General features: G+C 46.7%; 1 protein-coding gene across 8 annotated transcripts in view; it reads left to right on the forward strand.

Annotated features, from left to right (window-relative positions):
* eef2k (eukaryotic elongation factor 2 kinase) overlaps positions 1–18,602 on the forward strand; it is a 28,804-nt gene extending 10,202 nt beyond the window's left edge. For 3 of the 8 annotated variants that reach the window (XM_066690362.1, XM_066690364.1, XM_066690363.1), the window contains exons 3-20: positions 282–335; positions 3,752–3,852; positions 6,113–6,173; positions 6,677–6,714; positions 6,946–7,117; positions 9,718–9,867; positions 9,968–10,100; positions 10,484–10,611; positions 11,024–11,231; positions 11,440–11,507; positions 11,775–11,852; positions 13,123–13,179; positions 13,362–13,424; positions 15,149–15,283; positions 15,449–15,637; positions 16,489–16,613; positions 16,952–17,130; positions 17,494–18,602. In XM_066690362.1, the coding sequence (XP_066546459.1) occupies positions 282–335; positions 3,752–3,852; positions 6,113–6,173; positions 6,677–6,714; positions 6,946–7,117; positions 9,718–9,867; positions 9,968–10,100; positions 10,484–10,611; positions 11,024–11,231; positions 11,440–11,507; positions 11,775–11,852; positions 13,123–13,179; positions 13,362–13,424; positions 15,149–15,283; positions 15,449–15,637; positions 16,489–16,613; positions 16,952–17,130; positions 17,494–17,603 (2,049 nt within the window). In that variant the 3' untranslated portion in view covers positions 17,604–18,602. The remainder of the gene's footprint in view (positions 1–281; positions 336–3,751; positions 3,853–6,112; positions 6,174–6,676; positions 6,715–6,945; positions 7,118–9,717; positions 9,868–9,967; positions 10,101–10,483; positions 10,612–11,023; positions 11,232–11,439; positions 11,508–11,774; positions 11,853–13,122; positions 13,180–13,361; positions 13,425–15,148; positions 15,284–15,448; positions 15,638–16,488; positions 16,614–16,951; positions 17,131–17,493) is intronic. The other 5 variants (XM_066690366.1, XM_066690367.1, XM_066690365.1 and 2 more) reach the window with 5 other exon arrangements.
* The last annotated feature ends 206 nt before the right edge of the window (positions 18,603–18,808 follow it).

Raw genomic sequence — 18,808 nt, forward strand, 5'->3', positions numbered from 1 at the left:
GCCGCTTCTAAAACTTCCCACTTGGGAGGAAGTGACATCACAATAGACACCCCATCCTCGTCCTCAAAGGCCTGCAACAGGTCAGAGAGAGGTTAGTGGGATGGTGTGGTTTTCATTGAAACACAGGAGCACAGTCACTCATGTTGATGTCGGCCTCCAGGGAGGTGTGGGGGGGATATGGACTTGAGCAGTGTCCTTTACAGAGTCTGTATTTGTTAATTCATGGTTAATCATTAACCCCCCACTTCTCTCTGCCTCGCTGTTTTCCATGTGTTCTGTAGAAAGAAAAAGAGCAGCGGGCTGTCAGGTTTGCCGCGTTGTCTGAACGAGGTCGGGTATGTTATCCATCCCTTCACTTCGCCCTCCCTCCTCCTCCTTCCTCCGATCGCAGCCCTTCACTCCACTCCTTAGTTGTCAAAGTCGTCTCTCTCTCCTCCTCATCCTCTTCCTTCCCGTCTCTCTCTACCCTCTCTGCCTGGTCCTTCGCCCTCTGCTCTGCCCTGTGTGTGCATGCCACCCCGATCAGCCCCACGCTATATCGTTTCACGCTTTTAACCTTTGTGATTCCTCCCTCGGCTCCTTTCTCAGATCAAACCTGTTTTGGTGCCTGTCTTTCATTCTGAGCAGCTCTGCACTCCTTTGCGTGCATTGCTGTGCCACAGGGTACATTAAGAGTGAACGCAGGTCTGCAGTGACTGCACATGTGCACTTCAGAGAGAAGGATGCTTGTGCTCACTTCCTTCATTAGGAAAAGTGTTATTGACCTGCCTGTCTTGGCCTGATTCAGTCTAATGGAATGCTCCACGCTTCCCTCAAGTGACCTGACTGTTCTGGGAGATGCTTATGTGTCCCTCAGACAGTGTGTATGTATGTTTGTGTCTTGTGTGTATAAAACTGGCTGCTGTGTATGTTTTACTGTTATCAAGTTCTGTCCTTCTTCCTCCTGGGGCTTGTGGCTTGAGCTTTGACCAGCGACCAAAAAAAAGGAGAAGTTTGAATGTAATTTGACTCCCTGGCTTAGTGGATACAGGCCTTGAACTCTCAGTCTTGTGGCAGTGTCCTGTTGCCTTGTTCAGACAGACAGTGTACTGATGTCCTACTGATGTTCAACACAGCGATTATGTCTGGGTCACTCCTATTAAGAAGTGCGATTGACCTTGCAGGGGAGGTGACAATGGACAAGCTATTATATACAGGATCACTAGAGTCTGTATGTGTGGAATAAGTGGGTGTTTTATTGCATCAAATACATCCATTCGCATTAGGCTTTCTCCATACTTCAAATATTTTTAAATAGAAGACCTTTGAGGTAGTATAGTTGGTTAGTACAGGATATTTAACAGAATCTTAAATGTCCTGTGCAAAACCACATACAATCTTATTAATATAATCCTGTGAGGCAGTATTTAACTTCCACCAGTTGATTGGCAATTTATTTAATCCAGACTTTCTTGCTTTTTTCATAATCAAGAGTGGCTTGATGTAGTGACCTTGTTCACTGCCTGTATTAGCCCAGCCCGGGCACCTTCTGTGATTTTCTGTGTTGGCTTTTCAGTTGTGTTGTTGCATCTCTTAGTCCCTGTTACACATTGCGCTACAGAGGAAGTCTGTTTTGCATAGAAATGCACAGCTGCGAATGGAAAAACAACACTGCTGTCTTCTGTCATCTCCTGCGGTCACTTTGATAAGCCAGTGGTTCAGTGCAGTGTTTGTGCGAGTCATGTGACCTGCAGCACCATTCTCACACAGTCTCCTGGCACTGTGCTGGAAACAGGAACAGGGGGTCCACTGTCTCACCCTGGAGAAGTTAGCTGGCTGTAAACAGATCCAGATCTGCTACTCGCACATAGAAATCTATGTGTAATTAAATGAATGCATGTTCAAATAAGATTCCTTTAAGCTGTTTAGGCTGATTTGTATTTATTCAGTTTTTATCTTATTCAGTTTGACAGTTGTTGGCAGTGTCACTGCAGCAGGAACCTCAGAGATTGCCAGGTGCATAGACTTGAAATCCTTGACTTGATGCACTAAAAATACACACAGTGCAAAAGTAAAATAGTGTAGACTGCAGCTTAATTAAACAAACTGGGCAAGATAAAGCAAGCCCAGCATGAAAGAGCCCAATATGACTGAATAGTGAGCAAGTAGAAGAGTCCCCAAGGTAATGAAAGTAATGATTGCTTGATCTACATTGGCGATGGCACTGTGGAATAGATTGATATGCTTCAGGTAGCCTGCAGCTCGGAAAGACTGAAAGGAAATGGCTCACGCTGTTGTGCAGTTGGAATATTATTTCCCTCCCTGTACAGTGTGTACTGACCCCCCCCCCATGAGGTCTCTTATGAAAAGAAAATGCAGTTAATTACACTGGCACTGTACCCCATGGCAGCCTGTGGGCGCAGGGCCAAAGGGCCTCTGATGATCCTGAAGTGAAATCCCTGCTCTTGCTATTTCCAAGTGTTGACCTCCCAGCGATTGAAAGTAAATATTGCCTGCTAAATATATTCTGTCCCAGAATTTCCGGCACGGCTGTCTAGCAGCCCTGCTCGTTGCACAGGACAGCGATTGCGGATTGCAGCGTTATTCACCCGCAGGCTGGCGAGAGGGAGGCCCATGTTGTGGCATAATAGCGCACAGCCAACTGGTGATGTCAGGGTGACGCCAGTGCGTAAGTACCAAAGCCGTTTGGCTCATCTCCAGCTAGGTGTCAGATCACTGCACACCTGTACTGGAGTAATCAAAGGCACAACAGTGTACTTAATAGGGTGTGGGCCAAGTGCTGGTGGGAGAGAGGAGCTCCCATCTCTTTGCAGTGAGGGGCGATTTTCAGATGGGCTGTGCAGTGCTCACGGGGAGCTGTAAAATCCAGGTTGTCATCATGTAACAGAGACACACATCACTGTAGTTCACAATAGATATACTTTCTTTCTATCTCTCTGCTTATTTGTAATGAGCTTCTTAGGATATATTTCCACCGTGTGTAGGAAGATAGAAGAGCTTCTGTACTGCTGACTCCTCGGCGGAGTTTAAGTCAGTGAGCTGTGATTGGCCGATTCTGTCCGAGAGGTTGGCTTCGCAGGTCCTACTGTGTCGTGTTTGTTGTTCGCCTGTTTTGCTGCAGCTATGGAAATTATGAGAGCAATCTGGGTTATAGCCAGAGTGAGGGGAGAGGTTTCAGGCCCTCCTTGCAGAGCAGGGAATCCTGGGGGGGGGCTGAGAACTGGTGGGTGTGTTGGTCTGTGGTTGGCCTGATGCTGGTGGGAGCTGCTCTGGATTGAAGGCGATACACACTACAGCCCTGTTTGGGAGTCCTGAACTAGAGGACCAGTCGTTATACATGTTGACGCACTTTCAACATGGGTTTACTACAGCAGACAGTGGCCTCCTAAGGGGTTTATCATGCCTTCACTGTGCTTCACTTCACAGGCCCATAGGTAAAGCATGATACATTTTCAGTATGGTAGACCAGGGTTTATTTGTGGTCCAGTGTAGCAAAGCCCTGTAGAAATATGGTACAGTCCTAGTTAAACCATGTTAAATGTCCTATGATAAATGGACCAGGAGAAACTTGCATACCTAGAGCTGGTCTGGTGAACTGAGTGAGGAGTCCAGTCGTTTTCCAGAGCAAAACACTGTGATCGCTGCCTAGTGCTTTGACTCTCTCTGCATCGACCCAGTATCGGGGCTCTCTGTGTGAGGTGTGGGGGGCTCTTTGTGCTCTGTGTTATGTGCTGTTTGTCTCTGGCCACAGGAGACCTGGAAGCATGCCATCCGGAAGGCCAAAGCCATGCCTGACCCCTGGGCCGAATTCCACCTGGAGGAAATTGAGACTGAGCCCTGCGTGCGCTACAGGTGTGTCCGTCCGTCTGTGTGTCTGTCCGCAAACTCAATCGGCAGGACCAGAGCCAGGCTTCAGCAGGAAAACAAACTTTGCAGCCCTCTCTCCGTCTGTCTCTGTCTTTCTCAGTTGGCCACACTCCCATCCTGCTCCTTGGCGTGCCTTAGTCCAGCAGTCAGGGTACCTCACTTTCAAATCCCCAGTGGCTGTAGACCAGGGAACAGTGCTCGTTTATAGCAGTGGGGTCAGTAATTGAAGGCCTCAAGAGCTCAGGCGTCACGGAAAACGAGCCCCCTATTGCTCTCCAGCACCAGGACTGAGAATCACTGCCCTGCGTCTTACCACCTTATCCTGCATCCTTACCACTAGGCACTGACATGCAAACATGCACATCAGTACAGTTTACACTTGAGTTAATCTAGTTCCCCACCCTGATCGTTGAGGACCACTCTGTTATCTAAGAGTGGAAAACAACTGTCAGCTTTGAAATGAGACAATCGCTGGTTTTATTAGGAGCTCCTTTGCAACAGTGCTCTGCTGGGGTCAGCACTACGAAACATTGAACAATTTTACACACACACACACACACACACACACACACACACACAGAGGCCCTCTCACTGCACACTGCTTGGTAGACTGCAGAAGGAGGGCGTACTGGAGAGTTCAACATTAAACCAGACCCTGTGTTTATTTATGTGTGGAAACCTGCTGTCCTAGTGACCTTTTTTGTTTTTCCACTAAATCCCCTTTCTGTACCTGCCTTGCTGGTCTCGGCCCTAGCCCACATCATCTTCTCTCTCCACTACCTGCCTGGGGCTGTAGCCCTCATGAGGATCAAACTGTGCTTTAGTAGTTCTACTGTTGGAGCTTTACAGGACTAATAAACAGTACATTTTATGAGTCACAAAAGCTTTGTTTGTTTCTGAGCTTTTACCCCTTTGTGCGGCTGGATAGATTGTCCTATATGTGTGAATGGGTGGTTTCCTGTTTTGAGTGCAAGCTGGGCTCCATTTGTGGAGACCTGCAGACTTTGAGTGGAATTGTATTCCCTGTACAAACTGCAGCAGAAAAACAACAGCAGAATTCCTGCACGGAGCAGATGATCGGTGTGTGCTGGGAGAAGCAACATTGACTGCTGCTAATGTCAATATTGTGCAAGTTGATGTGCTGATCCCCAGTGTGTCAGACAGCTTGCTCTGTGATTGGCTTTGCCTTTGGCGATTCTCCAGCACACACACACTGACACACACTTATTAAAACACCTACACATACACCCTGCTACTAAAGCTAAACTTTTTTGGACCTGGAGCCCATTTTAGTTTAGTTTAAGAACATAAACATTTGTCCAACATTTCAACCTATAAGCCAGCAGTCGGTTTGTCTCTGCCTCCCCATGTCTGCAGTGTGTGTTCTGTCCAGCTGGCAGTGTGAATTGGTCTGAGATCTGGACTGAGAAAGTAATTTGCTGAATTTCATGCAAAAGCTCTCTAAACAATGGATTGTTTTTCTGAGGTCCAAGTCCTGGGACATGCACTGAAGACCATCTGAAATTAAACAAGTGATTTATTTTCGTGTAACCAACCTTTAGCATCTCAAGAAATGTTATGTGACACCATACCACTTTCTTAGTTTTTTTTTTTTTTTTCACTTTTGAAAAAACAGATTCATGCATATGGGCAGAAAGCCATGAACTGGGTCGTAGACCTGCTGTTTATCCTCAGTGACGACGGTAGCTCTCTGTGGAGGTCCTGACACGTTTTCCCCTTGGCAGCCACTGTTTTCCACTCCCAGCTCTCTGACATTGTGCGTGATCATGTTGGTAGATGCACAGAGCCCTCATCCATCAGTGCTGGCACCACACTGTTTGTCATGTGCAGTCCCTAGGGTTCACTCAACAAATAAACTGATTCTGCAGAGGACGTGTCCTTTGCTGTAGTCCGTGTCCCACAGAAGGAAGCTCGTCTCTTTGTCTCTCTTCAAACATTGTTTGTCTGTATTATATGGACTAGGCCAGCATGTTCTTCGGGCATGTTTATCAGTTCATTTCAGCACACACACACTCACACACACACAAATTGGTAACTAGAACAAGGACAAAATGGACAGAACACCAGCTTAAATACACCCTATGCCTGGATTCCAAAGATGAAAAAGGCAGATGTGACCTAAGAAAACAATTTACTTTTTCTGAGTCTCTCCCATCGAGGAGACTCACACCAATGTATTGCTCTCAATGTACAGTCCAACAACATGTTTGTCTCGTCCCTGCAGGTACAATGCTGTGACCGGGGAGTGGGCGCAGGACGAAGTCCATATCAAGATGTCGGCTCAGGTGAGCTCTTTTTGAGTTGGCAGCATCATCCTTGTCTGTATCATATGTTGTGCAAGTCAACCATTCACCACAGTGCCCTACAAGTTTACCCTGGTTCTTTTATCTCAGCTGTGCACTGTGATTTTACTGTGGTCCTACCAGTCTTACATTGCTTTCTGTGAACTAATGTGAATCTATGGTAAAACCACAGTAAAACCATGTTTAAAGTGCAAAAATCCTATGGTACATTATTTATCTTGCATAATTATGGGCAATTCGTTTTTGTTATTAAAGCAGTCTGTACTCTTGGGGCCTGCAGCTAAGAGCTCTAATGTGAGGGTGCAGAACAAACACATTTGTTGATGAAAATTAACAAACACTGTCTGCCCCCTCAAGATCCAGCAGCCCGTGTGTCTTATTGTGAGGACGAGCTGGAGTGTGTTGTTGTGCTGCAGCGTATTGTTTGGTGCCTGTGTGTGCACCAGCTTGCTGACATGTGCTCTGCGTTTTTTTTGTCCTTGTAGCCATTTGGAAGGGGAGCGATGAGGGAGTGTTACAGAACGTGAGTATCCACTCTGCTGCCCTCGCTGTCCTTTGAACATGGCCATATTGAGTGTGAGAGACATGAGAGGTCAAGCAACATGGCATTCCTGTTCTGAAGTCTTTATCTGGAAATAAATACAGAAAGGGGTTAGAAATAAAAGTGAAGAAAATCATAACCCCAGGAAATAAATTAATCCCCTTGTTCTGAGTTTTGCAGCTCTTTTTCTCACTCTTACATTGCTCTTTCTAGGAAGAAGCTGTCCAACTTCTCTCACAGCCACAACTGGAAGTCGGCGTCCAACTACGTGGCCAAACGCTACCTGGAGCCAGTGGACAGGGATGTCTACTTTGAGGACGTGCGTCTGCAGATGGAGGCCAAGCTCTGGGGAGAGGAATACAACCGCCACCGCCCCCCCAAACAGGTACAGAGAGAGGGAGGGAGGGAGTAAGATTGGGGGGATTAAGAGGCACTGAGAGCGTGGAGTATTCAGTAGTCAAGTCAGCAGCTAGATATATAGATAACTGATCTTTCCTGTTTTGGAATGTGAAAATCTGGACTGTAAATCAGCCACTGGTTGTCGGTGAAGTATTTACAGTGCTAGGGTAGCCTGGATTTTCAAATCATCTTTATGTTTATGCAGTTTTGGATATGTGTGTACATATGTATAGTTTTTCCCTTTTAAACTATAGCCCCTAAATGTGTTTTGAGTTCCACCTCTTTAGTTAAGGCGGAGTGGAAGCGGTATCATTCAGCTCCTAATGCTTTGCCGGTTCTTTCGATTTAAACAAAGATGTTGTCTGAAGAGTGGGGTGGGGGTGGGAGAGGGGGTGGGATGGTTTAAAAGTGGGTTCTGTCTTTCCAAACAGGATAAGGGTGTAAATCTGGTGTAAATCCCCCATCACTGCAGCTCAGCAAAATGGCTCTTGATAGAATACGCACTGTTCGGCTCTCTAGAGATGTATATCAGGTCACAGGGGGTGTGGTGGGGGTAGAGTGATGTCGACAGGCCTGTACTTCCCATATGGGTTATTTGTAAATTAAAAGGATACCCTTGCAGTACACAACCCCCCCACCACACCCCATTACTCACATATACACACTCTCCTGTTTCCGATGGCCTGTGGCATGCTGGGAGAATGGAGTCTAGTATCTAGTTATTAATAAGCCTCTCTGTATAGTACACTCCACCATTAACATTGCGCTGTCCGAAACCAGCACCCAAAAGCACAGAAACCGAGGGGGAGAGGGGTCTTTATAGATTTTTACATCTTTCATAACAATTCATTAATTTGTGTGATGCCACATGGTATGTGTGTGCTTTAACTATAAATATAGCATGCAATATATTTGTAAAAAGGGGGTTCGATTTAGACCTGTAGTGTGCTGGAATAATGTGAGTCTGGACTTTAACAAAGGGCTATTGTGATGTACTGTGTCAATATTTGGGATGCTACTCTTCTAGTCTAGTCATCAAAAAATATCAGCAATGTTTTTGGCTGGGTTTTTGGTGTGTTAGGTCCCAGCCTGCAGATGTGTGTCTGGTGTGCGTGTTGTTGTTGTTGTTGCTGTTGCTGTTGTTGTATGTGTATGTTTATGTATGTCTAAGTATCAATGTGTAAAACTATGTATATGTGTCGTATGCATCTAAATATCAAAGTGTACGTGTGTGTACTACTGCACGTGTGGGTCTTTATTTGTGTGTGTGTGTTCAGGGTCACTGAAGTCTTTGCTTTTTATATCCTGTCTAGCTTGCTTCTGTCTTGTTTAGATGTTGTGCTATGGGCCTGCTAATGAGTGCCCTGGGTTGAGGCAGCCAGACGCACTACAGAGCTGCGTTCTGGCAGAGGCACTGAGGAGCATGTGTACGTGCGTGTGTGTGTGTGTGTGCAGAGAGATTGAGAACAGCGTGTCCTGCATTTCCCTCTTCATGTTGTGGTGTGGCTAGGAATGCAGCCAGGATGCAGAGTACAGCACCATATAGTACAGCACAGTCCCAATCATCAGTATTCCAGCACAGCCCAGTGTCTGGCCTCACACAGCCCTACACTCTACATGCGTGCAGACACTGACGCAATGTACTCACTCTCCCCCTGCTAAACCAAAAGCAAAGCAATCCACCTATCTGTCCAGCCCATGTTGGGAGAAATGGTCATGCTGATCAGAGTGGTTGAGGATTGTTCTAGATATAGAGGGTTGTGATTATTACAGTCCCAGAGTTGCCCCAGGCCTAACACCTTCTGACCTCTGAACTTCGGAACGCCATTGATCTCCTGGTGGGTGACTCTAGACCCTGGGTGTCAGTCCTCTGAGTACGAGCAATTCCCTGGCCCCAGTCATGTGATCTCCCTCAAGCTAGTACCTGGAGACAGCTGGAGCAGGGATGTGTCACTAATGTAAACGGAAACCAGGCCCTGTGGAGTACAGGGTGTACTACGTGCTGGACCACACTGACACACTGATCCTGTCCTTTTGTGACGGGGGGGAACGGGACTGCTGAACATAGAGTCCTGGACAGCTTTGGGGAATCTGAAACACGTAGCATGGTACTCCCCTCTGTGCTCCTAAAGCTATTTAAAGATTAGGGAGCTGTAAGTGTTCGTCTCTGGTGTGCCCCTTGACCCCTTCCAGAAGAATGTAAACAGAGGGAGACTATTTGGGTATTTGACTGTTTTAAAAAAAAAAAAGGCCACTCTGACTGTTCTCTATGTAGAGGAGAAATGCTGATACATTACTCACACTAGGAAGTTTAGCCCTGTATTCTTTCCAAGCCACTCCTTCATTTTGACGTGATGGATAGCAATGCAAACCTCATCAGAAAAAAATCGGTAAATTGTAAAAGGGTGGTTTTAGAGTAAGTTGCCCTAGTTTACCACAGCAGTACTTACTGACTTTGTTTCTTCTCTCTCTACCCCCCCACCTTAACTACCTCTCAACTAACTTTCTTATCCTTTCTGCTTGTCGCCAACTCTTCTCCTTCCCACCACTATCTCCCCTGCCCCCTCCCTCTCCCCCCCCCACCAGGTGGATATAATGCAGATGTGTATCCTGGAGATGAGTGGGCGCCCGGGGAAGCCCCTGTACCACCTGGAGCACTACATCGAGGGCAAGTACATCAAGTACAACTCCAATTCCGGCTTTGTCCGCGATGACAACATCCGCCTCACGCCCCAGGTGAGCAGCACAGCGGCACACACTCCACTCTCTCTCTCTCTCTCCCCCCCTTTCCTCCCCCCTCTCACTCTCTGTCCTCTCTCTTTCTCCCCCCTTGCAGGCTTTCAGTCATTTCACTTTTGAGCGATCGGGACACCAGCTGATTGTGGTGGACATCCAGGGGGTGGGCGATCTATACACCGATCCCCAAATCCACACAGAGAAGGGCACCGACTTCGGAGATGGCAATCTGGGTGAGGGCACTGAGGGATGGGAACTGAATTGCTTGGGAACCTGTTTCCCTTTGTGAATATAGTTTCTTTTGTAATGAGGTTTATTGCAGTCTTGATGTGGAGGTGTGCCGTGACTGCACTTTTACAGTCCATCCACATGTTCTGTGCATTTACGTATATAGAGAGTATTGATTGCTATAGATGGCAACTATGCAATGCGAGCACCACAGGGTGAAGGTGGTTTCGGTTTCATAGTGTCATGCATTCTGTAGACGTTAGGGAAGTGAGCTGGTGTTAGTTTATTGCCTGACACCCAATTACGCAAAGTGTGCTCTTTCAAGCCTTCTTCAAAGAGGGGAGGCTCCAACTGGCCGGCTGTGGCTTCTCTCTGTCTCCCCCTGCAGGCGTGCGAGGCATGGCGCTCTTCTTCCACTCCCACCTGTGCAATAAGATCTGCAAGAGCATGGGCCTGACCCCCTTCGACATCTCCCCCCAGGAGAGGGCCATCCTGGACTGCACCAACAAGCTGCTGGTGAGTGCAGCCCCCTAGGTCCGCGGAGACATCGTCCTGCAGGGTGTGTTGGCGTCTCCAGGCCATGGCTGAAGACCATGTTAGTCTTGACTGGTGGTCTTCATGCCTGCTCCTGGGGAGGCCCAGTTCTTCAATACAGTAGCGGCCTTCCTTCAGCATCTGAAGATTGTCTGTGTTGACAATCTGGCACATCTTAAAAACTGGTTGCTGGTTAGAGTTAAAAGCAGAAGACCTTTGAGATTCTACAGGAGCAGATGAAGATGCTTTATGTGGAAATGATACCAATATGGAGTAGTAATACTAATAATAAATACTAAATACATACAAATACTTCTTCGACTGCTACTACTAATAATTATAATTATGAAATGGGCGCTACAGCAGCCTAATAGTTTATCCTGTTTACCCACAGATGTCTGCACAGACGGTGCTGCGGGGGTGTGAGGAGCTGTGTGGGAGCCCCCGTGTGCGCACCATCTCTGGGAGCCGCCCCCCGCCTTTGCTGTCACGCCTGTCTGAGACGTCCTCTGCCGACGAAAGTCTGAGTGACAGGGCCTTCGACTCGCCTCCCTGCTCCCCTGCCACCGCCCACTGTGATTCACTGGGGAAATCACCACTCGGTAACCGCACCCCTCACACTCTTTCACAGATACACACATGGACACACACACACACGTTACTAAAAATGTATGAGTAATCTGTAAGCAAAGGAAATCTTACCAACATTTATAGCTACTTAGTTAGTTGGTTAGTGGTTGTAGTGTACTGCTATATATTATTTGCCTCTGAGTAATACTGTGTACTGGGTGTGTGTTGTGTGTACTACAGGCTGGTGTGTGCTGAACGAGATGGAGAACTTTGTGAACGAGGCCAACAACAACACCCTGCAGCACCGGGTCAGTGAGTCTCAGTGATGTAATAATGCATTTATCTACTGCAGCTTCAACCTCTTGGCGCCTGGAGTTTGAGTTTCTGATTGCGCAGTTACAATCAATAATACATCAATAATCGCAGTGCTTAGGAAGTGTGGACCTCAGCTGGAATGCTGTAGCTTACCAGGAAATATGTTTGAGGGCCTGAATCTTAGCTGGTACCTTTGACACAGGCTTCTGTGCTGCTCCAGGTGCTGTGGTAACCGATCCCTCTGTGTTGCCCCACTGCAGGATTCTGAGAGCGGAGGGGACAGCGGCTACCCTAGCGAGAGGCGCAGCGAAGGGGACGATATGGAGCACAGAGACAGGGTAACGCTCTGCTCAGTATTGCTGTCATACTGCGCTTAACCACGTGTTCGATAATATGTGGGTTGGCACATGCGCACAATATTAGCACACATAATTGTCACCCACCCACTGAAACACACACTCAGACATACATTGACATACACGCAAACACTGGCACACACACACACTTTCAACCATACAGCAACACACACGCTGATACACATGCACCGACATGCTGTTAACGCTCATGCATTTGCTCAAACGGACACACACTTGCATACATGCACTCGCACACCTCACATTCTACAGAAGTGTTCCAACATTCCAGCTGAACTCTGCGTGACCCCTGCGTATCACCACCATCCTAAACCACAACCTCCTATCCCAGCCTTGACTGGGGCACGCTGGGTTTAACTGCGTGTCAGACTGAGTCTGAACACACCAGACTTCACTTCGCTGTGCAATGGAGATGGCGTTTAAAGATAAGATGTCAGTAGCTGTACTTGACTGAAGAGTGAAGCTGCTCAGATAGGAACATTTTGTTCTTCTGTTCCTGCTTTGTAAATAACTTTGTAACTTCAAAGCATCTCCAAATGTTCTGGCTGGGAGATTATATCTAGTGATGTAATTTCGGGCTGTGATGCTGACAATGCAAACTCCCGTCTGTTTTTTCCTAGCCTCCAGGCCCCGATCCTCGCAACCTTACCATATTTCTCACAGACTGGAGATCAGGTCCAGTCCCCTGTCAGGTGTTTTCTGAAGACATTGTTTTCCATACAGGAGCGCGATTTTTTTTCCACTCAATGTGGGGAGCCAAAATTGAACCCAAATCCAAAGTGTAAGAACTCTAGAACTCTAGCGTCCCGTTTGGATGTATGCTTGCATCCTGTTTGGACACTTAATTATTTATTAATTTACTTGGGTGATGCCTGTACCCAAACAGATTTCATTTCAAACTTGATCTGTAAACAAAATAAAAATAAATAAAGTTTTGTCTTCCAAATTAACACAGTCTAGAGAGGTTTAAGAGACATACAATACAATACAATACAGCAATCACAGTGAGGCGAGGTTGAGGATAAAAAATACAGTACAATGGAGGAATTGCATAACAGACCCACAAAACACACCAGCCAACAGACGCTCTTACCAGCTGTACCTCATTTATTTTTGGTACGTTGCACTCTGGGTACTGGCATGGTTCTGGCAGCAGTGTCCGGCCTCGGTGCTGTAGTGGAGTGGGTTAGGGTTTCTCAACTGTGACGCAGTGTCCCTTTACATCACCACATAGGCCAGTTCGCTGAGTAGCCGGGGGCCGTACGAATCGGACGAAGACAGTATGAGAAGGGTAAATACCAACACCTTCCCCCTCTCCAAGATCACCATAAACCCATTAACCATTACAACCCTCCTCCCTGTCTCTCTGTCACTGTGCTCCTCTGACCTCTGACCTCTCTCTGGCTCCTCTAATCCTCCAGTCTTGATCCATTCCACTCACCGCCTGTCACCCTGTTTTTCTCTCCTAACCAGAGAAGAGAGACAATCGCCACCAAACCCTCCTTCTCTCCTATAGGCAGCCCCCCCATCAAACCGGTGATTCCTGTGTGCATGCTGATTGTCTGTGAGCATGGTAGTTCTGTGCCTTCCCAGACCCTGCACTCTGTGTTGGCACCTTGATGCAGATAAAGTGTTGTCTTGAGATCTTTTTCCTGGGCGTTTTGAAGCTGCGTATGTGGCATCGTCTTGTCACTTACTACCCTGCAATGTAATGCGGTGTAATGCAGTGCAATACAATTTACTGGGATGGCACTATAGTCAGCTCTTTCAGCTTGACTAAGACTCTCAGAGCACATCAGCGTGGATAAGAACCAGAGTGCACTGCAAAGCCAAGCAGGCCTCTGTAGGCTGAGGTTTTACAGGGCAACACTTACCCCCTGCTCTTCTGACAACATTTTAACAGGCATGACAGTTTGGTGATGGTTTTCCTGCCAGAGCCCCCAGTTTGGCCAAGGCAGTTTGTCCTGATTTTCCTCTTTGTCTGATCGCTTTTCATCCCCAGTGCATCACAGGAGGCCAGTCATTGCTGTTCACCTCCTTGGATACTTAATTCTGTGTGGGATATATTCTGCACCCATGTTTAGGTGGCACATGCTTTTATTCTTGTACCAACAAGACAAGACATCCCTTCCCAGAACAGTGCGATAATATAGTTCAGCATCCCACAGCTTCTATAACCAAAAGATTAGATCCACATTGGGTACCCAGTGTTTGATTGGCCATATTTCCACGGCCTGTAACAGAAGGTCAATGTGTTTCTGGCCAGTCAGTGTCTTTATTCTTTCCACAGTCCTGATGAAAAACACTGTTGGGCAAACAAAGCCATTTTGTAGTCAGCAGTGGAGTGGAGTCTGGGTTGTTTTAAATATTTAACACCAAATTCTAAATCCACATTGTCTTCTACAGTCCTTGAAATGTTCCATAAATTTGCCCAGAATCTAGGACCTCTTTAAAACAGTATAATTTCTCCTTATTCTCAAGTGGGCTCAGCAATGTGTGAAGTGACTAATGACAGTGGTGAGGGAAGCAGGATATGGCCCTTGCAGGAAAACAATAGAAATAAATTGAAGCCTTAGACACACTCATCTGTGGCAGCCCACAGCGTGGCTTTGCTACAGCTCGAAGGTGGGTTAAAAAGAAATGGCCAGGAAAACTAGGCTTGGATGCGGATGAGGATGTTGACATATCTTTTTAACTATAACTCCACAGCATGTCCGCTTTCTGTTATGCACTGGTGGGGAAAAGGGATCTTTCTCTCTGTGAATAAGAACTGGTCTAATCAGCTGCTTTGTCACGGCGGGATGGCATCCTGCTTGCGATGTGATTCGAAAACCAATCAGAATGACCCTGGTGAGATTAACTAGGTGTGAGGACAGTGATTAACCCTAATCTGCATGAGCGCGCCTCGAATTCTGCATCTCGGACCCACACAGTGTCAAAGCACCTGCAGTCTGTTGTGGAGCCAGTGGCTGCAGTCGGGTCTGGTTTGCGAATTTGTGCATTGCAATTTGGATTTCATGTGCAGTTACTGGCCACTATATGGACAGGAAGCTTGGTGACTGTAATGGGTACAGGGAATTGTGGGGGAGTGTGCTGGGTGTGGGCTGTCATGGTCCTGAGTGAGTGAGTTAAACTGAGTGCGTGAGTGAGTGGATGTGTGTATGTGTGGGTATGTTTGTTTATATGTTTGTTTGCGTGTGATTGTGGTAGTAGACCCGTCTTCCAGACTTCACAGTGTAATTGTGGCTGTTTTCTCCCAGCTGACAGATGAGAAGTGGAGTTTCTTCCACACCTCACGCTCCCACATCCACAGGCCATCCTGCGTGGCTGTGGAAGTGGAGCGGCTCAGCAACCTGCAGCTGGAGAAGAAAATCGGGAAGTCCATCCTGGGCAAGGTGAGTGGAGTCCATACAACCCTGCACACCACGTGGTCCCTGGGACCCACACAGCACACTACTCTACCCCTATGGGTTTTTAAGCCCCATCATATGACTTTGGTTGAGTCCGCTGTTTATTTGTGCTTTCTGACCTTTGCCTTCATGCCCTGATGCTATCCACAGGTCCACCTGGCGATGGTGCGCTACCATGAGGCTGGCCGCTTCTGCGAGAAAGACCAGGAGTGGGACCGAGCCTCGGCGCTGTACCACCTTGAGCACGCCGGGCTGTGCGGGGAGCTGGAGGCCATCGTGGTGCTGGGTCTCTGCCACCTGCAGCTGCCCCACCACATCCTGCCCGAGGTCACGCTGGAGGTATTGCTGCAGGCTGCTCACCGACACGTAACCCTGATTTTAGAGAACCCTAATCTGCCAGCTTTTATAGATGTCTTCAAGGGACTAATTGACTTGTAAGAACAGACTTGACAAAAATATAATATCCCAATTAACCAGGCATCTGTATGTGACATAAATAGCATGCTATGGGTTAAGATGAAGATTGGTTCAATTATGCAGTTCAGAATTGGGTTGCAACCAAAAACTAGAACACGCCATAGTTCTCCATGACCGGGATTAGAGATGCCAGTTATAACCTCTAATTTACACATGCTGCGTCATATTGTGCGGTGTTGAAACACACACAAAAAGGATTCTGCCAGAAATTTGGAGGAAAGTCCTTTACGAATGTGTCACGGCAGCGCTTCAGTCAAAGTTAACTGACGCGCAGCTTCTTTAAATAGAAGCGTCTTTCGACAGTGTTCTGCCCGACATAGAAATCAGCAGAGCTGTCAGTCACAGCTATGAACTGACTGGGAGTGAGTTCTGGACAGTGTGTACCTGCTGAAACACAGCATTGTTCTCTCACATTTGAATGACTGACTCATTTTGCTCCTGCTTTAAAACTAGAAAAACAGTTTTATCAGTTCCATCTGGTCTGTCTGAGCAGCTGCTTTTTGAAAAGGTGTAATATCATTTTTTGTATTATTATTATTAAGAGAGCAGACTTCCATATCCAAGGTGACTTATAGTTATCACAATATATAAACATTTCAAAAACATCAGACTGTTGATGGTAGCAGTGTTGTACAGTACACTGTTCTTTTGTGTCTGTGGTTATTAGTAAGGCAAACAGCTGCTGACTTTATATCCTCTTCTTCTCATTAAAGGACATCAAGGAGAACAGGAATAAGGGCTTCCAGTACCTCCTGCAGGCTGCTGAAGCAGGAGACAGGCCCTCCATGATCCTGGTGGCCAGGGCCTTTGATTCAGGGATCAACCTGGCCAGTGACAGGTGTGTGTGAGGGAGAGAGAAAGACTGACAGGTATAGAGAGAATGATCAACAGTAGAGCAGAAAACATTACAATAGCTATAGCATGTGGGTGAAGGATTACAATGCACTAATAGCAAACATGTAGTAAAATTAAGATTTCAGACAAAGATTTGTGTTCTGATTAAACACTGAGGCCGCCAGCCCTCAGGCTTTGAGTCCACAGTGTGGGGCACCCCCCCAGTGCAGTGCAGCAGGATCCCTCCTCCTAGCGGGTGCCCTTGCTCCACAGTCACACCAATCTCTGTACAAGCTGGCCACCCACGCAGTCCCCCTGAGCCGCCCCTCTGTGTGCCCGCAGGACTCAGGACTGGAAAGAGGCGGTGCACTGGTATGACGCCGCACTCAACATGACGGACTACGACGAGGGTGGGGAGTTCGATGGCATGCAGGACGAGCCACGGTACCTCCTGCTGGCGCGGGAGGCCGAGCTGTACCTGAGTGGCGGCTTCCAGCTGGACAGTGACCCCCAGAGGGCAGGTATGGCACAGAGCACCCCTTACAGGCCTGGCCACAGTGCCACACGTGGGTACAGAGCCCTGGCCCACCATACGCTATAGGTAGTGTTCATTCACACACAGAGAACGGAAAGTGGCAAAGACAACAGCACACTGATAAAGGCTAATGATAATTTACTTGTATGAAACAATTTCCTGCCACAACAAGATGTGCTCAGGTGTCTCAGTTTAAGTTAAGTTTTACTCTCCAGTTTACATCAGGGGGAGGGATGGGCAGGCGGGTAGGGGGGCAGGGTTTGTGTGCCACACAAACGTTTCAAGTTGAGAAGGTGTGCCTTAAGATTAGAAGAAAGGACCCTGACTTTACCCTTACTCGCCCCCGCAGGAGACCTCTTCACCGAGGCCGCCGACGCAGCCATGGAGGCCATGAAAGGCCGGCTGGCCAACCAGTACTACATGAAGGCTGAGGAGGCCTGGGGGATGATGGAGGAGTGAGGCTTCCACAGGCCAGAAGAATGAGCCAAGGACAGAAATGACGAGACTGTTAAACCCAACCATAATCGCAGACGTTTCATACGAAGCTGTTTACAAATCTGATGTAGCCTAGTCTTCAGATAGGGCTCTGTTGTTGTTGTATATTTTTTGTTTGTGTATGCAATTGTCCTGGATTGCAGAGGGGTTAGGGGGGAGGTGGGGAGGGAGAGTTAGAAGCTGTACATAGAAATAATGGTGCAGGTTTGTATTTTTCTATTCGTGAAACGGGACTTCACAGTGGAATGGTGGCATGAACCCGGAAAAGTCTGGAAAATTCGCTCTTAATTTGTTTTCTTTAGAATTCCTGACCTATAGCTTGTTCTGATTGTAGAGATACTAAAACACCCAATCGCCTGGTTCCCTTTTTTAATATCTACTACCTTTGCATTTTTTGCTCTGTATTTTATTTTTATAGCAGTCCTTTCCTAGACTCTCAAACTATAACTAAGGTCCAGATTCTACAATAAACCTCAACCCACCTGACTTTACAAATCCAGTTCTTCACTTCCATTTGAGAAAACAAAAAGAAACTGATAGCCACCCTCAAGGACTGGTTTACAGTAAGCCCATTGGCAGGGTTAATGCAGGTCTTGGTTATGGTTATATATACAAGAACTAAAGAACATGGAAAAGAAAAAAAAAAGTTTATATAAATATAAATCTACAAAAAAAAGTTATTGTTTAATTACATTTTTATATTTAAGAAGATTTGTGTTTGTCTGTTTATTGGTTGAATGGTTTCCAAAGCTTTGGTCTGTATGGTTAGTTCTGTTGGGAACTAATGAGTTATACTGAGTTCTCGCATGTGAAATGTGTCCCTGTTCTAGTTAGATTGTAGCCAGACTGTTAGATCTATACCTTCTGTATTGTGATGAGCAATGAGAATATCTTATTTAGGCATGGATGTGTGCTTTTTCTAAACATTCAGGAATAATAAAGATAATTAATTTTGAAACCTGAGACTGATACTGTTTTATTACTTGTTTGTTATGTCTAAGCTCTGATAATAAAGTTGTTTTGCCTTATCCTGTTATCTATATCCGTTTTGTAATTCATGGACGTTTAGATGGCATAAACACTGCAAGTCAGATAGAAACGGATACTGTTCATAGACCCTTAAAATGTTACTTGCCATTAAAAATGTAAGGGAGGTATTTCACGCAAAA

This window comes from Amia ocellicauda, chromosome 17 (assembly GCF_036373705.1).
Source record: "Amia ocellicauda isolate fAmiCal2 chromosome 17, fAmiCal2.hap1, whole genome shotgun sequence".
NCBI classification, from domain to species: Eukaryota; Metazoa; Chordata; class Actinopteri; order Amiiformes; family Amiidae; genus Amia; species Amia ocellicauda.